The 16,515-nt window shown below is 39.4% G+C and overlaps 1 protein-coding gene across 1 annotated transcript in view; it reads right to left on the bottom strand.

Annotated features, from left to right (window-relative positions):
• The window catches only part of BACE2 (beta-secretase 2), a 55,887-nt gene that overhangs the window by 12,751 nt on the left and 26,621 nt on the right, over positions 1-16,515 (bottom strand). Inside the window, exons 3-8 of the mRNA XM_056329352.1 lie at positions 12,033-12,249; positions 10,330-10,458; positions 8,994-9,128; positions 5,696-5,797; positions 1,832-1,981; positions 613-781 (exon numbers count right to left, since the gene is read on the bottom strand). Coding sequence (XP_056185327.1) covers positions 613-781; positions 1,832-1,981; positions 5,696-5,797; positions 8,994-9,128; positions 10,330-10,458; positions 12,033-12,249 — 902 coding nt within the window. The remainder of the gene's footprint in view (positions 1-612; positions 782-1,831; positions 1,982-5,695; positions 5,798-8,993; positions 9,129-10,329; positions 10,459-12,032; positions 12,250-16,515) is intronic.

The following is a 16,515-nucleotide window of genomic DNA, read 5'->3' as shown; positions in this document are numbered from 1 at the left end:
AACCAACCAAGAATTACAAGCTTTTTCACATTTCCTCAGCAGCTAATTAAAAAATTAATGGCTTTCTACTTACACCAAGAACACTATTTGTTTAGAACCAACACAAACACCACATGTCTTAATTTGAGTCCCATTTTCATCTTAGCTCGCTCTTTGAGTATTTCTGAGAGGCTGAAAAGGCACAATTTACATTAAGAGAAAAGCATGAGTAAGGTACTTCGCTGCGCATTGCAAAGGTTAGTCGAAGAATTAATTTATCTGCAAATTAGAACAGGAATTACAAAAAAATGAAGCTGCATTAAAAAAAGGGACTTGTCTCATGTTAACTGTTGGGGAAATAGACACAGACAGATGTCTCAGGAAGATCCCTGAGGGAAGAACACAGCTAAGATACCCTGAGCTGAGGCTGATTTACTTCATGCCAAAAGACTGTTCTGTGCAATGCAGCTTTTCTTTTTTTTTTTTTTCCTTAAAATCGGAATAGCTTGGAATTGCTCAAAAATACCACTTCATGAGTAACCACACTTTTCCCCATCAGGTAAATGGCAAAGGGTTTCTCTGAGAGAGCAGATGTTTCCCCACTCACCAAGTCCTGAATAATATTTCTCTTACCTGCACATGGACTCACTGCAAAGCCCACTCTCCTCTGGGCTCTGTCAAATATTACATAGAAGCCTTCCATGACTGTAGCGCCAATAACTAGAGCATTAGTGGAAGAAGAGATGCCAAATCGGTAGCACTGTAAATTCTCTCCTATTCCAAGGATGGGTTGAATATAAAGCTATTAAAAAAAAAAAAAAAAAAGTCAGAGTGTAAGAAGCAACACCACAAAGTACTTAGAAGTTCAGACCTTTTGATTTTTATATTCAAGCACTCAAACTCCACTGGAAATAGAGAATGAATAGGGGCAAACAGATTTCTGTACACGATTTAAAACTAGTCAAAGCTTACATGCAGGTAAGAGGTAAAGCTCTCTGACTCTAAGCTTAAATTTGAACACAGTCAGTTGCTATGTGAAGGTCAACAGCAAATTCATGACAGCCACTTCCATAAGGGAAGGACAGCTGAGAAAGAACTTGGGATATGAACTCAAACTACAGAATAATTTTATTATTTTAAAAATTATCAGGATGGAATTGATTCAGAGAGCAACCAGTGTCAGCTTCAAAGCTCTAGATTCATAAATTCAAGTCACATTTCACCCTTTGTCTCCTCAGGGAAGACGACAGATAGCCAAGACTCATGATCAATACAGAAAAAGCTCATCATAAGGGTTTACTGTATTTCAAGTTAAAATGTACTTAGTAGGTTCATTCTTCCCTTTACTTTTGACCATCCCCTGAGGTAAAAGACTGTATTAGTACTGACAGAGGATACCAGCCTGTATTGCAACCTATACTAGAAGGGAAGCCAGAGAGGAAAAATAAAAGCTGGGATGGAATAATAATAAAACAACCAAGTTACAGAAACTGATGAAGAGATTACATAGGCTCATTGCCAAGACTGTCATATTCAGAAGTGCTCCAACTCAGAACACCATGAAAACAGAAGAAAAAGTTGCCTATTTTTCCTGACAATACGAAATAATAATTCCCAACTACATGGACTGCATTCGGAAGGAAACCGTGTTTTTCTTTTTTGGTTTTGAGTTTGACAAGTTTGTTATTTTCCCTATTTAAAATCTGATTTTTAAAATTCCATATAAAAATATTTCCCTTGTATGCAATAAGGTAGTTCTCTATTACTGCTAAAAATAGCCCCTGTTTTTAAAAGCATGTGCTTTTAGTAGTAAAAATAAACACATAACTGAATAGACAAAGAAAGTTGAGACCTGTGGTAGGATAGAGATCCGGAACGACCTACTGGAGTTTTCATCCCTCAGGTAAATGGACAGTTTGGGAAATAAGGACCAGGGTCTTTCAGTTTTATCCCAGCATGCAAGCTGTGAACCAGTCCAGAAACCAGAAGAGAATTCTTGTATCTATTAAAAAAAAAAAGTGATACATACAGATTACATACATTTTGATATATTTTTCGTAAATCATCACTACCACTATTTGATACTTCTTCCACTCCCATGGAGAAATTCAAGCATGAACACAAGTCTGACAAAGTGCTTTTTTTTTTTTAAGGTTCAAAGCCTAACGCACAAATTGAGGTGCATTATGACCCATTATGACTTGGAAGAAGCAGAAAGAGGAAACAGTCTGTTTAGCTCTCCCTTCCCTACCCATTGGTGTCTCACTACTTCCACTTCTGCAGTGAACATGTACGGCCTCCCAGAGCAATCAGGACCACAAAGCAGCAAAGCATCAATTATCTACCTCTTCTCTGAACAGCTCTGACCAAATGCCAATGCTTTGAAGCAACAGATATTTTTTTAAAAACAAATCAAAATACAAACCACATGAATATGTAATGCAGTCATCTCCCTTCCTTACATACCTATAACTACTTATTCACTTTTAGGGTTCTGAAGCCAAGGGCTAAGGCAAAATCTCCTAGCATCTAAAGGAATCAAGGTCTGCTACAGTCAATGGGAAGAAACATGTCCCTCTATCTCAGGGGTCCTCAAACTATGGCCCACGGGCCGGATACGGCCCCCCAGGTTCCTCAATCCGGCCCCCGGTATTTACAGAACCCCCCTGCCCCCCCCCACCGGGGGTTGGGGGGGGAAACCAAGCAGCCGCAGATGAATTCCTGCCACTTAATCCATGCGCCAGCCCCCTGTTTAAAAAGTTTGAGGACCCCTGCTCTATCTCTTTTGCTGCCTTGCCACTCACTACCAATACAATATGTTGTATTGTATTGGTAGTGATATAATACAAATAGATATGATTTTGAAATAAGGTTGATTAACAGTACTCCTTAATACATCCATGGCACTAACAAAGCAAAAAGCAAAACCCTGCAGAGGTCGTTTGCCTAAGACAAACATCTTGTCTAATGTTCATGTTCCCCGAAGCTGATAGGCTGCCAGATGAGGGGAAAAACCTTCCCTAGTGCATTACTTTGTGCTGATTCTTTTTCTTATGTGAAGCAACATTCAAGGCAGTATCTTGTTCTGATGCTGCACAGCCAAAGTCTCCCATTTGGGAGAAGACAAAAGATGGAACCCAGCCTCGCCACTCCTCTCCTTTGTATTTATCTGTGGTATCGATTATTTTGCAAACACCAGCTCATACATTAGTTGTATGGCATTTTACAGGTGACAAGTATTCACCTCATACCACATACTCCTGTCAACGAAACAGTTGTTAGGGCTGCACAGTATTAATTCTTCCAGGTGCTCATCTCTATTCTTGGGCCAACAAGCATACGGTCACGTAAACACACAATGGGACTTACCATGACAAACAGACTGCTTTTACCCATAACTCTCCATGTATGCTTAAGTGTATCTCTTGGCATAGGACAGAATGCTCTGCCCCTCACAGCCAAGGCCCAGGCCAGACCTGCTGAAAAAAATAGTTCTCCTCTCTTTCCATTTTCTCTTGGAAAGCAGAGCTTGTGATCTGAGAAAAACTGCAAGATAGCATCCTGACTGGACAGAACAAGTCTATAAAGTGCTCTCATTTAAGTGCCTACTTTCATTTCCCAGAAAGATGGTTTATTACGTTTCACTACTTTGTCTTACTTCTGTATGCTGAAGAAATACATTAGGGGAGATTTGGCTGTATGACACCTAAAACGTTGTTACAACAAAGACTTCAGGTTTATTTGAGCCTTCCTTCCTTTCTTCAACTTATTAACTTAACATTACATTAATGCCATGAGTAGACATGCTGTTCTGACTTCAGCTCAGTGAGGTGCAGATAGCTGCCACCCCTCTGTGTCTACACATCTGCCAAAACCACCACCCTCCAAACCTGCCAACATCAAACTGCACCTATAGCTCCTCCCTAAAAGACTTTAGTCCAAATAAGTAAGGTTTAAAAAACAATCTGCACCAATGAAGAGCATAAAGCTCACAGCCTTGGTTTTTAATGGAGCTAAATAAAGGAATCCTTCACATGCAGTTATCCCAGCGTACCTGAGGGGGCAATAACATTTTGCTGGGAAGCTCATAACAAGCTGCTAGGAGCAGGAGCTTGTTAACCTGGTTCATCTGTGGTCAGAGAAGTATGTCTGACTATAGCAGATACATAAAATCATCTGCAGTACGTAGCCTGCCAGAAGCACAGAGCGCTAAGAGTACGGTTGTGGTGCCATGGTAGAATTACTGAAAATACCCATTTTCCTGACGTTGCTCCTACACAGCTGGAATCTGATCTGTACGTTTTGTAACTACTTTCTTATTTAATAGACTACCTCCTTTGTTTAGAGCTGTGAAAGCAATTTTTTGTGTGTGTGGAGGGAAAGGGGTACAGCAGGAAGGTCTTTGAGATTAACAAGAAACCCTAGAACAGATAGTTTATGCATTTTTAATAGGAAGAACATAAACCATTAAGCACAGTGAGTGAGTGGTTCCTCTTTAATACCTTATTGATCAGTTGACTATTTACTTGTCCTGTGGAAGGCCCCAGTTCAAATGCCCTGACCAACATTGGAGAGGAGTGTGGACCACCGTGACGCACTTCACAGGAGGGTGCCCTATCCACCAGGTACCATTACAAGAGCTCTTGGGTAGGCTTCTTTCAATTCCCCCCTCATTGACTGAAATTGTTTGTCAATACTTCAGTGCTTTGGCAAAGAGAAGAACTTTTCAACCAGGGAAGCTGAGCCACATAAGGCAACTGCTACATTTATTTCAGACACTGAACACCTGCAGGCAATGAAGAATACTTCACGTCAAATCTCTGCTCTCCATCAGGTAGGAAAAGGATCTCAATCTTGAATTATCAGCATACAGGCAAATACTCTTGTCTTTTGGGCAGCCAGCCAATAGTATGGTTATTGTATTTCCTGTGATTTGCAATAACTACTGCTGTCTGATTGTGAATCCATGACAAAAATATTAAGATTGTTCACATTGAAATATCTGGGATTTATTCTTCATCTAACTTTCTTGGCACTGCTCACTGTATTAAACCAACATTTATGATTAGTTTTTATTAATCAGAAAATGCTGCTTCAGCTACTCCACACTCAGATAAATTCACCATCCCCATGCCCTGTTTCTAAAGCCCACTCTATTTTCAAAGAAAGATTCTTTTAAACATAAATAAGTCAATAATGAAGGTCAAAGCAGCTTTATTGATACAAATAACCCTAATGAATGGTATCATTCTGTACAATAAGCATTACATTTGGAAAGGAACTGCTTGCAGTAGCAGGTTCTTCTACTTTTATAAACACTCCATTTTGAATGAAAGGACTGATTTTTGCACTCAGTACTTTGAATCAGAGCAACAGGGATTATGTCCATGTTTCTGAAATCCTTAGAACAAAATATTCCGCCTCTGCACTATTTCTGATGCATTTCCATACACACGTGTCTTGTTTGTACTTGGACCATCCCTCTTCCCTCCTCCCCTTCCCTTTTCACCTCTTCTTTTCCCTTTTCCATTTCCATCAAAGACTATCAGTCATTTCTCATTTATTAACAGGAGCAGACCAGGAATAATTCTGTTCCACTCAGATTAAAACCCTATGACTTACAAGGTAGATAGCAAAGATGACATTCCTTTCAAAGATCATGTGATCATGTAATAGGAATTTAACATTTCAAGCAGATTTAATAACATTAGCTTACCAGGGATGTGCGAGCTATTGCTTGCACAACAGCACTGAAGACTTTCTCGGGCAGACGGAGGAGCGTGGTTCCACTGTCTACAATCGCTTTATCGGCATTATACTATGGAGGGGGGAAAAAAAAGGAGAGAAATTACACACTGTAGTTAATGTAATGCAGATTCCACTGTTTCATAACAATGACAAAGCTGTTCCTTTTTGGTAGCTGTCTTCCCAAACCTACATGTCATACCTGTCAGCAGCTCTCTTTAGTTGATAGCTTGAATTCAAATGAAGTCTGAGAGCAAAAGCAAGATATGGTCAGCCTAGACACAAGAGCGAGTTTATCTGTGCCACTCAGGAAATTAATGTATGTCACCACAGCTGGTGTAAATGGCCAAACCACTGTAAAAAGAAGAAAAGCCTGGCCCCTCTCAGGGGTGTCAGCTAATTCACTTTACCTCCCATGCACTTTGGGCAAAAGCACTCTTGTGGTCAATACAGACAGATGCTAAGCATGCTGACGTAGCTTAACATATATGTCCAAGCCCTGAGTCAAGGTGTCTGCCATCATGGAAAGTACTCACATAGTTTAAAAACAATACAGCAGCCTATTTTTAATGGCTGGCTTATCTAATTTAAGAATAGTCAGGGAACATTAGGTCTCATTACATGTCATGTTTGGTACTGGCTCAAAGAGTACAAATGCCAAATGCTGCACCTTACTCTCCTCAACTGCTGAAAACCACTAAAATACAGACAAAAAGCAAGTACAAAGAAACTTGAGATTTCAATCTTGCTGCCTCAAAATCTGCACTAAAAAACCTAAGCAAACATTTATCTTCATTATTAAAACCCCAACCCTCAGACTAAGAGATTTCAACAAACTTCAGATACAGTAAACAAAGAATAAACATTTTAAAAGGTACATCTTTTTTCATTAACTCCTTAAAAACTATAATTAATTGTAGAGAAAAAAAAAGCAAGTAGCAGTGGCAGCTGTTTTATTAATACTTTTGTTGCCATCTTAGGCAGCAAGATCAATATTACTGAACAATGACATGTTTACGGGATAATCATAAGACACAAGGTAATATACAGCATAAGTTTTTAGGAAGAGGTCAAACAGCAAGCAGATTTAAAATACACTGGTTTAGAAGTTACCAAGTCACATGGAATGTCTTTAGCACAGTGACAAAAATAAAACCCACCAAAAAGTAAAAAAGTAACTCTGACTTAGTTATTTTCGTTTTGAAATAAGAGCTGCTATAGGTTGCCAAGCAGAGCTTAAAGCAAAGCAAACGAGAAACCATTTATTATGCACTCAAAAATAATTCTAAAGAGTGGAGAGAAATATCAAGGCATTGTGGAATCCACTTTAACAGATTTGTACCACAAATACATAGTCACCAGCATCCTGGAAAGCCACCCTTGGAAAGAAGTAGGTAGAAGGCACAGCCAAGAGGGTCAACCACTGACATAAACCCATGCAAAATGCCTGGAGCAGCAGGGACTAGACACCTGGATTTTCATGCTGCGTACAGCATACTTGCAGCAGGCAGTAACTTGCCTTCTTAGTCTTCCTGCTTAATATTTAACAGTGCATCCTGTGCAATGTGGGCTGCTGGCAGCTCAGTACTTCTGTTGGGCCTGGTCGGCCAGGCTCAAGGCCACAGCTGCAGCCTAACACTGGACAGATTCCCAGCATTGAAGCGAGGGGACTACTTTTCCCTGGCAAGGAAAGGAGTAGTCGCTGGTGATCGTTACAAAAAATGTTCCATTTCCTAGAAAACAACTAAGAGGAGAGAGGGCACATAGTACATCATCCCATACAGTGAATTATGCATCCTCTGCCAGCCCCTAAACTAGCCAAACTTTAATCATACTGGCTCTAATTTACTGTTCTTCCTCTAGATTTTTGCAGGAAGATCTCCTCTGATCAAGAAAGAATGATGCCTTCTGAACCAGTGAGTAGCATACTGTGCTAATACATACAACATGAAAGCAAATCCTGGCTCAGAAAAGAGCAACAATAACAGGAAACTTCCATAACACTGCTAGATTTTTAAGTGAGCTGTTTTCTGGAAACATCATGTATTAAACCATCAGTAGAAGGGCTTTTCTTCAAAAACATGTTGTCTGTTTTTTAAGGCAAGAAAGAAAAGCAAACACAAACATTTACATTAAAGGACAAGCAGTTTTGCTTTCCTAACAGTATAATAGAGGCAAGGATTTAAACAGAGCTTGTTTTGCTTGTTAAGTTGAAAGATGGTATGACTCATTTTAAATATTTTATATGGGAATAAAATTTACATATTTTGTAAGGAAATATAATATTTATGCACATGTAAGTTTTTTATCATGAATTTCACTTAATTTCTATAAACTATAAAAACTTTAGAATTATCATATTCCAGTGATTTCCAACTAAGAGAACAAACATAAGATAAAATGAAGATGTGTGATAGAAACAGGGCATGAAAATTACAGAACTAAAATCAAAACATGAATAGCAACAAGCAACAATAAGAAACAAATAAAACACTGGCATACACACATATCTGCCAGAAAAAAATTAAACAGCTTTGGAATAAAAATTGCTACAACACAGCCTTACTAGACTGATCCAGAGACAGCAGAACATTATTCCTAATAAAAACAGAAAACATATCCATCAGGAATAATAACTGGCAAGGCTGAAGCAAGTAAAAGTCGATTACAAAATAGTAACAAAAAAACCCCAAAAAAATAAGAGGCATAGGATGCAATACTTTGGGAAGCAGCCCAGGACAACACCTGCTCAGTAGCATCGTGAACTACACGCTTAGACATCTCTACAGGGGTCAGTCTTCCCTTTTCTTTGACCAGAATTGCTTTAAAACTCTTTGGTTTGGCTTTACTGTATAACAGAAACCCATAAACTGTAGCTGTTTAAAGACAGTTGTCTCCTTGAATCAATGCACCATCTTCAGTCTTTAGACATCTTTGTTACAACTGAAACTAGACCAGATGCTGAGCCCTTCCAAACCACAGCAGCCTTGATTTTCAGTGGACCATTCACTTAACAATTGTAGCTTAGTTTCAAATTTACCAAAAATACTATCAATGACTTTAAAGTCCTCTGAAGCAATTTTAGCGTGCTTGATGTACACACTGCATTTCACATGGCTCATTCATCTCTTTCCAAAGTTACCATGTAGCCTTAATGCTCAGAAAAGACTGCAATACACATCTGCTTGCAAAGACAAAACCGAGCAGTTCAGTATTTCTCTTAACCAAACTTGTATTTTATATGGACAGAAAGACATAATTGCAAATACCTCTCTGCAGTCCAGTTTGAGGTTCTGTCCTCCAACCTCCAGTTTGAGAATTTCAACCTGATAATACCACTCCTCTTTGATTGGTGTGTACCAAATATCACCCTTGTACAGACTTGGTTCAATTCCACCCAGAACCTAAGGGAAAGGAGAAAGGAATTCATATGCTTTAAAAGCCCAGATGGTTAGTTTTGGGCCAAGTACAGGAAAAAATGATAATATTTAATTGTGATACACAGGACATCAATATTCTAATTTAGCACTATTTGTAAGGATTTTACTGACAAGTCCTTTGCCAATAATGAAGCAGTATGAAACATATAGTCATTAAATAGATTGTACTTCAGTCAAACAGAATTCCCATGATGGGTGAAATTACCAGCAAGCTCACACCGATTCCATTATGAAAGCTCCACTGTTTAAAATCAAAATATTATGTTCAGTGGTTTAATCTAGACATTGTATAAAAATAGGACAAAATATTAAACTTGCACATCATAAATTCACTTTATCAGATCAGAAAAGCCTTAATGTTGTTCAAGAACATTTCATTTTTCTTACATCCAAAATGGAATATGACCATCCTATCATTGCTATCACTATTACCTTCCACCAAAACTTATGCTGAAGCTGACTGGGAGCATACAAGATCATTAGACTTTGAACTAACGCAAGTGAGTTCTCTCTTGGGCTTCATTTATTTCAAGTGCGTTAACACTTACAGCATGTGAATTCACAGGAAAATAACTATTTGTGATCAGCTCCTGTGCTGACATGCTTATTTCAACATAATTCAAGAATAGTCATTCCAATTCCCAATCCCAGATAAATAATGGCCAATTCTTTGTCCCACTAAAACCGAAAGGACTTTCCAAAGTAACAACAAGCAGAAGATCTGGTCGTCAGATTTTTTCCTTTAATATGCTGTCTACAAAAAAGGACAAGAGCCTTGAATCCTCTCCCCCTTTTTACATCATATTCAACCTCATCAAAATGCTACCGTAATTTTTTTTATAAGCTTAGCAGCTGAGTAAGGGACTACTCAGTTTGAGAAAGGTAGGGAATTGCCCTGAGGAAACACCAAAACATTTATGTTTCTCTTAATTAAAATTACATTTGAGTTTTGAGAAGTTTACTCAAACTTGAGAGAGAAAAAAAGAATGGAGAATGAAAATAAGGACACATTTGAGTTTTGCCCAAGTGCTTACCTTTTCTTTAAAATAATCTAAAACATTTAATATTTTTAAACACTAGATTTGGAAGAAGTAGGATAGTCATAGAAAAGAGGGAGAGAGATTAACAAAGGTACATCTTCCCTCTCAGATTGACAGATACCCACAAGACTACCTCCGTTGGTACCACTTCCAGAAACGGGCAGCCCAGCACCACACATCTGCAAGGAGAAAATGTTGGGGATCTTTGCCTGCCTCACAAGAGAATCAAAGAACGTCTCCACAGAACTCGAAGGCTTGAAGGTGTTGAAATACAAAACAAAAAAAAGAATTGCAGAAGTATTAATTAAAAAGTTTCTTTGCAGAAATGAGCAGATCATTCAAGCAAAACCACTTTTCACAAGTAAATTGAATTTGTGACAACCAGGTGATGAAAATTCTAGATATAATAAGTCATTAAATAAACATCTGTCATTTTTCTGTTTCTGTTGTTTTTAGAAACATTTTTACTCTTGACCACTGTCACAGAAATCCCTAAAGCACAGGAGTATTTTTCAATTGCAGTTTTCAAACTCAAATACTAGTTTCTGTTTCAGGCAGAAACTCTCACCAATGCTTTCTTTTTGGAAAAGGTTTTGGGATATTAGAACAGTGAAATGTAACTTGCCCTTGGCAACTGTCCACAACAAAAAGGCAGAATTTTAAAGTGAGGATTTTCATTTTTTAAATATTGTTTAATTCTAATTAACTGAATTCAGTGGCCCTCATATCTTCTTCTTTCTTTTAAAGAACTTCATATCCAAGCACACTCACTTCAACTGATTACTGGCCAACAAGTTCTTTCCTATGCTGCATGGCATGCTTTCCTTTGCTGTTATTAGAGTACTGCAATTTCATTGTAATTCAGATTTCTGTGCAGATACATCTCATGACAAGCAGACCTTAGCTAACTTGCACGGTGTCAAGTGCTCTTACTACACAAAGCACGGAGCAGCCTCAAAAGCCAACAACACTTAAGTCTTTGGAAGAAAGGAAAATAAATGCCCTGAATACACCATTTGCCCAAACCAGAGTCTGAGAAGCAGCTCTTCTCTGTCTGTTGACAGTGTATGACAGCAAGTACGACAGAAGTCAATACAATGATCACACAACTCTGAATAAAGCATTTTAATTCCAGAATTGGCAGGCAGTATTGAATCATTTGTTCTACGAGATATATATCAGTTTGTGATCTCAGACAGTCATGTGTAGGTTGAAAACTATGACTATGTAGTATTCCAATCACATTTTCTGTTTTAGATTATAAGGTTATAAATTTTAGGTTTTAATTTAAACTTCTACCTGAATTTTCTACCTGCACAAGAACAGGATATGCTTGGTTCTATGTTCATGAAAACACCATAGCTAATACTTCTTCTGAAATAATCTCTATATGCCCTGCATCTCAGCTTTTGCTTGATGAATGGAGAATGTATTAGAATAAACTGTCGAAGGTTTTGACAAGTAAGTTCATCTGTCCATTGACAAGTCTTGAGGGAGATCATCAGAGCCCTAATACATGCCCTCTATACATGTATCAGAAGCCTTTACTCCCATGCTGTAGTACTACAAGCTCTGTAAAAACTTGTTAATTCCAGAGAAGCTAAAATTGGTATCTTCATCACCAGAAAAGTCAAAATCCTCACATGGGACTGTGATACCATCACAACCCAATTTATTCTTTCTGGAACAGACACAAAGGATCCACAGGAAGAAGTGGTTGGAAGGGAGGAATCTAATGCTGACAGATCATCTGCTCACTTTATTTTAGTAGTCAGACTTCCATTTATTGTCATTGTGAAAGACAACAGCTGGGGAAAGGGTGATTTACCTTGGCTAAAGCATCGTAGGCAAGACCAAGAATCCCATGCCATTTAACCCCTGGTAAGAAGAAATTTTCTGATTCAAGAATGGTAGCAATGTTGATGGTGTAGCTGCCATAGATTCCTTTTGGGATAGTAACGACATCTGTACCCAGCACTCCACTCCAGCTTCCTTGACTGTACTTAACTGTAACATCAATCCCTTGAGATTTGTACGTACTTGACCTTTAAAAGGAAAAGATAGGCTTATGCATGAGATGTTCATTTACAATGCAAGACAACAGAATATATTCAAACTCAATTTTTCCCGGAGAGGAAAAAAGCAAAGTCTGCAAAGTCAATCACATATACTCACAAAAGAAGGAGGATGGATTGTAAAAGCAGTAAAAAGCAGAAATAAAATTAACCTCAAGGCCCTGTTTTTATCCTGAAGCCATTGATTACTCAGGCCTTCACAATGGGGGTGGAAGGGTTTGGTGTTTGGTGTTTTTTTGTGTGTTTTTTAGTTTTTTTTTAATCTTAGTTACTACGCCACGTAGTGCAATGTGTCCCTGACTCAGACTGGTCCATCACAATAGGAGCAATACTCTTAACTATAGATAAAATGTATTAAGTGGTGCTAGGAAATGAAAAGCCTCTGAATTCAAATCTAAAACCAAAATGCCAAGCTAACTGAATAGCTGTAGACTAATATCTCATTAATATTATTTAAAAATCCATTTTGAGTAAATTGGAATATTATTATGTGTATCAACAGTAAGACACAGGTTTTCTAAATCTGGAGTTTGGTCTATGTATCAGGAAGTAAGTGAACTTGGATATTATTAACAAATGATTCACTGACTTGGAGGAAGAAGATAAGGAGGTTCTAGACCAGGGCAGCAAAGGCAAAGGAGCAGTTAAGTATGGCAACCGAAGGAAAAGAATCCCGTTTAGAAGGCTCAACAAGAACATTAGGAAAAACTTCAACAGCTTTTTCATTTTAAAATCCTGTAGTATAAATACAGTAATCATCTTCCACCCACATAATTACTGAAGAGCCACAAAAGTTCTAAATCCCTTACAATTTATTTTGGTCCCATTCTTTGGTGTACAGCTTCCCCTTCTGAAGAGACAGATGACCATGCTCAGTTCATCCGAACAGACTTTTCACTTGACAGCTTTTTTAAAAGTAAATTGTGGGGGGCGGGGAAAGCAAGTGTAAAATAATTTCATAACACCACTTTACATGTGTCGGAAACAATAGAAAATGCAGGTGATTTATCAGGTAAGGACAGTTTTATCAACCGAGCTTTAGTCTAACAGTTGCTCTGACAGAAATAGACACATAAAGTGGCTTCAGAGCCCTCTGTACCTGAGCTTACCTGAATGAAGTCAGTGTGATTTTGCCTATTATGGGGAAAAACCTTTAGATGGTAACACAGAGAACTCTCATCTATTCAGACACTATCTTGAGGGATGATTAGGCCATATGGCCCATGCAACCAATCTTCCTCCCAGCTAAAGGAGGGAGGGAGTTAGTGAGTAGTAAGAGGCCAGGTTCTATCCCTAAGCAGTTCATGATACTCCCAACACCTAACCCTTCAAGGGTCTTCAGGGCTCAGTGGTTTGTAATATCCAAAACAGCAGGAATACATAATAGGCATACAAATAGAAACACAAAATGTACAGACTTCAGAGATACTATTAATACCTGTACGTGGTTACTTCTACTGCTACTGCTGTTTTACCTTTCTGCATAACTCTGCATTTGTATGACACTTAGACAAAGGAACATCTCTGCTCAGGCAGGGTCTTCAGACCACCACTGTGATACTGGCAGTACATTTTATAAATCAAAATAAAATCTGAATAATTAGTCATATAAAAGAAACGAGAGGTGGGCAGGAAAAGGAATGGAAAATACAGGTTTCTTCATGTAGAAAAGCGTCTGGCTGTGCAACAGAAGAGGAAACATCTGAAACCAGAAAGAAAATGGAGTGCTGGGAGAATAAAGCAAAGAGAACCTGCAGATACAGATGCTGCATGACTAGCAACAGCAGCAGCACACAGCTCTTCTTCCATAAGTGGTAACAGCCTGATAGATTGAGCTGTGGGTCAGGAACACAGAAAGACTTGGTTCATTTTCCAGTACAGCTGGTGAACTTTCCTGTGGAAAGGCAGGGCAAATGACTTCCTTGCCCTCTGTGTCTCAGCTTTGCCACCTGAAGAAATGGGTATAAGGATACTCCTCTCATTTGTAAAGCACACAAATGTGTTGATGAAAAGGCGTTATTTTTTCCTTCAAGGAGCAAAATTCCTAATGTGGGAAGGGGTCTCACATAATCCTTGTGGCAGCAAACTATATTCTGTTCTGCAAAACCACTTTCTGGTCCATCTTCTTGACAGGAATCAGCCTGTGGTTTTCCACCTCACTGATCTAAAGGAAGAAAACTTCTTTAGAGGTCAAAACTAGAGACTTGTTCTAATTCATAGGCCGAGTGTCGTAAAATAAACAAAAGGCACAAAAAATTCCAAACCAGCTGTTCTGGCTGTGGTGAGAAAATAAGAAATTCACCTCGCTCATGGGAGGGAGTGCATCTTAGCCAGAGGCAAGGAAAAAGGCCTCCTAGATTATGGTGCTGTAGTGACACTATTCCTTTCTCCCTCTCCCTCCTGGTTACTATTTTCTCTCCAAAGCAGCCAACAGAAAGAAACATGGTCCTCAAACCTCAAATGGATCTCAAGCCTCATCTGAGAAAATTAGCAATGAGTTCATTTTCTCGTGCACAGTTACTCCTTATTACCAGTGTACAGCACTGAACAAAACATAACCAAAACATTTCTCATGTCATGCTTCATTTGAAGGAAGCTCAACATGGCAACAGCAAATCCACCACACAAAAAGCCCTGCTTAACCACAACCTCGCCAAACACATGCAATTCCTTCTTAATTCCATGCTCTCTTGCTGCTCTGCAACAAGACAGGTCTTCAGATTTTCCTGCTTACCCACTCACCTTCTTCTAAGCACCAAACCAATGTCTCCACAGAGAGCAATGGCAAAGAAGGGACAGAAAATAGCAATGAGCAAAAAAATCTGAACAGAAGTTTTGATCACCTCTCTAGTGATAGAGAGCACAAGATAAATGATTCAGGGCCAATGACTTTAAGAGACAAAGCAAACATGAAAACCCAACATAAATTATTTATTTTTAACCAAGATGTCCCATCTAATTTGCAGGGTTTACAATTTATCACAAACTCTATACAACCAAAATTGCAAGATCTTATCACAAAGCAAGTATGGAGCAGATCCTCCTGGAAATTATGCTAAGGCACATGGAAAATAAGGAGATAATTGGTGACAACTGACAAGTCTTCACCAAGGGTAAATCATGCCTGACAAAGTTGGTGGCCTTCTACAACTGGCTTACAGCATTGGTAGATGAGGGAAGAGCAACTGGTGTCACCTACTTGGACTTGTGCAAACCATTTCACACTGTCCCACATGATAAATTGGAGAGACCCATATTTGACAGATGGGCCACTCGGTGGTTAAGGAACTGGCTGGATGGTCTCACTCAAAGTGTTGCGGTCAATGGCTTGACCAGAGATGAGTGGTGTTCCTCAGGGGTCAGTATTGGGACTGGCACTGTTTAACATCTTTGTCAGCAACACAGTGGGATTGAGTGCACCTCAGCAAGTCTGCCAACAAGACCAAACTGTGTGGTTCGGTTGACAAGCTGGAGGGAAGGGATACCATCCAAAGGGATCGTGACAGGCTTGAGAGGTGAGCTTATGCAAACCTCATGAAATTCAACAAAGCCAAGGGCAAGGTTCTGTACATGGGTTGGGGCAATCCGAAGCGCAGACACAGGCTAGGTGGAGAATGGATTGAGAGCAGCCCTGAGGAGAAAGACTTGGGGGTGCTGGTTGAGAAGAAGCTCAACATGACCTGGCAATGTGCGCTTACAGCCCAGAAAGCCAACTGTATCCTGGGCTGCATCAAAAAAAGCATGGCCAGCAGGTTGAGGGAGGCGATTCTTTGCCCCTACTCCACTCTCATGAGACCCCAACTGGAGTGCTGCATTCAGCTCTGGAGCCCTCGATACAAAAAGGACATGGACCTGTTGGGGTGAATCCAGAGGAGGGCCACAAAGATGATTAGAGGGCTAGACAACTTCTCCTATGAAGACACAGGCTGGGAGATTTGGGGTTGTTCAACCTGGAGAGGAGAAGGCTCTGGGGAGACCTTATTGAAGCCTTCCAGTACCTAAAGAGCGCCTGCAAGCCAGCTGGAGAGGGACTTTTTACAAGGGCATGTAAGGACAAGGGGTAACAGCTTTAAACTGAAGAAGAATAGATTTAGATTACACATAAGGAAGAAATTCTTTACTGTGAGGGTGGTGAGACACTGGAACAGGTTGCCCAAAAATATCTGTGTATGCCGCACCCTTGGAAGTGTTCAAGGCCAGGTTGGATGGGGCTTTGAGCAACCTGAAGTGGAAGGT

Source organism: Falco biarmicus, chromosome 2 (genome assembly GCF_023638135.1).
Source record: "Falco biarmicus isolate bFalBia1 chromosome 2, bFalBia1.pri, whole genome shotgun sequence".
Taxonomy (NCBI): Eukaryota; Metazoa; Chordata; class Aves; order Falconiformes; family Falconidae; genus Falco; species Falco biarmicus.
Note: the sequence above shows the minus strand (reverse complement) of the source record. Positions and strands in the feature narration are given on the sequence as shown.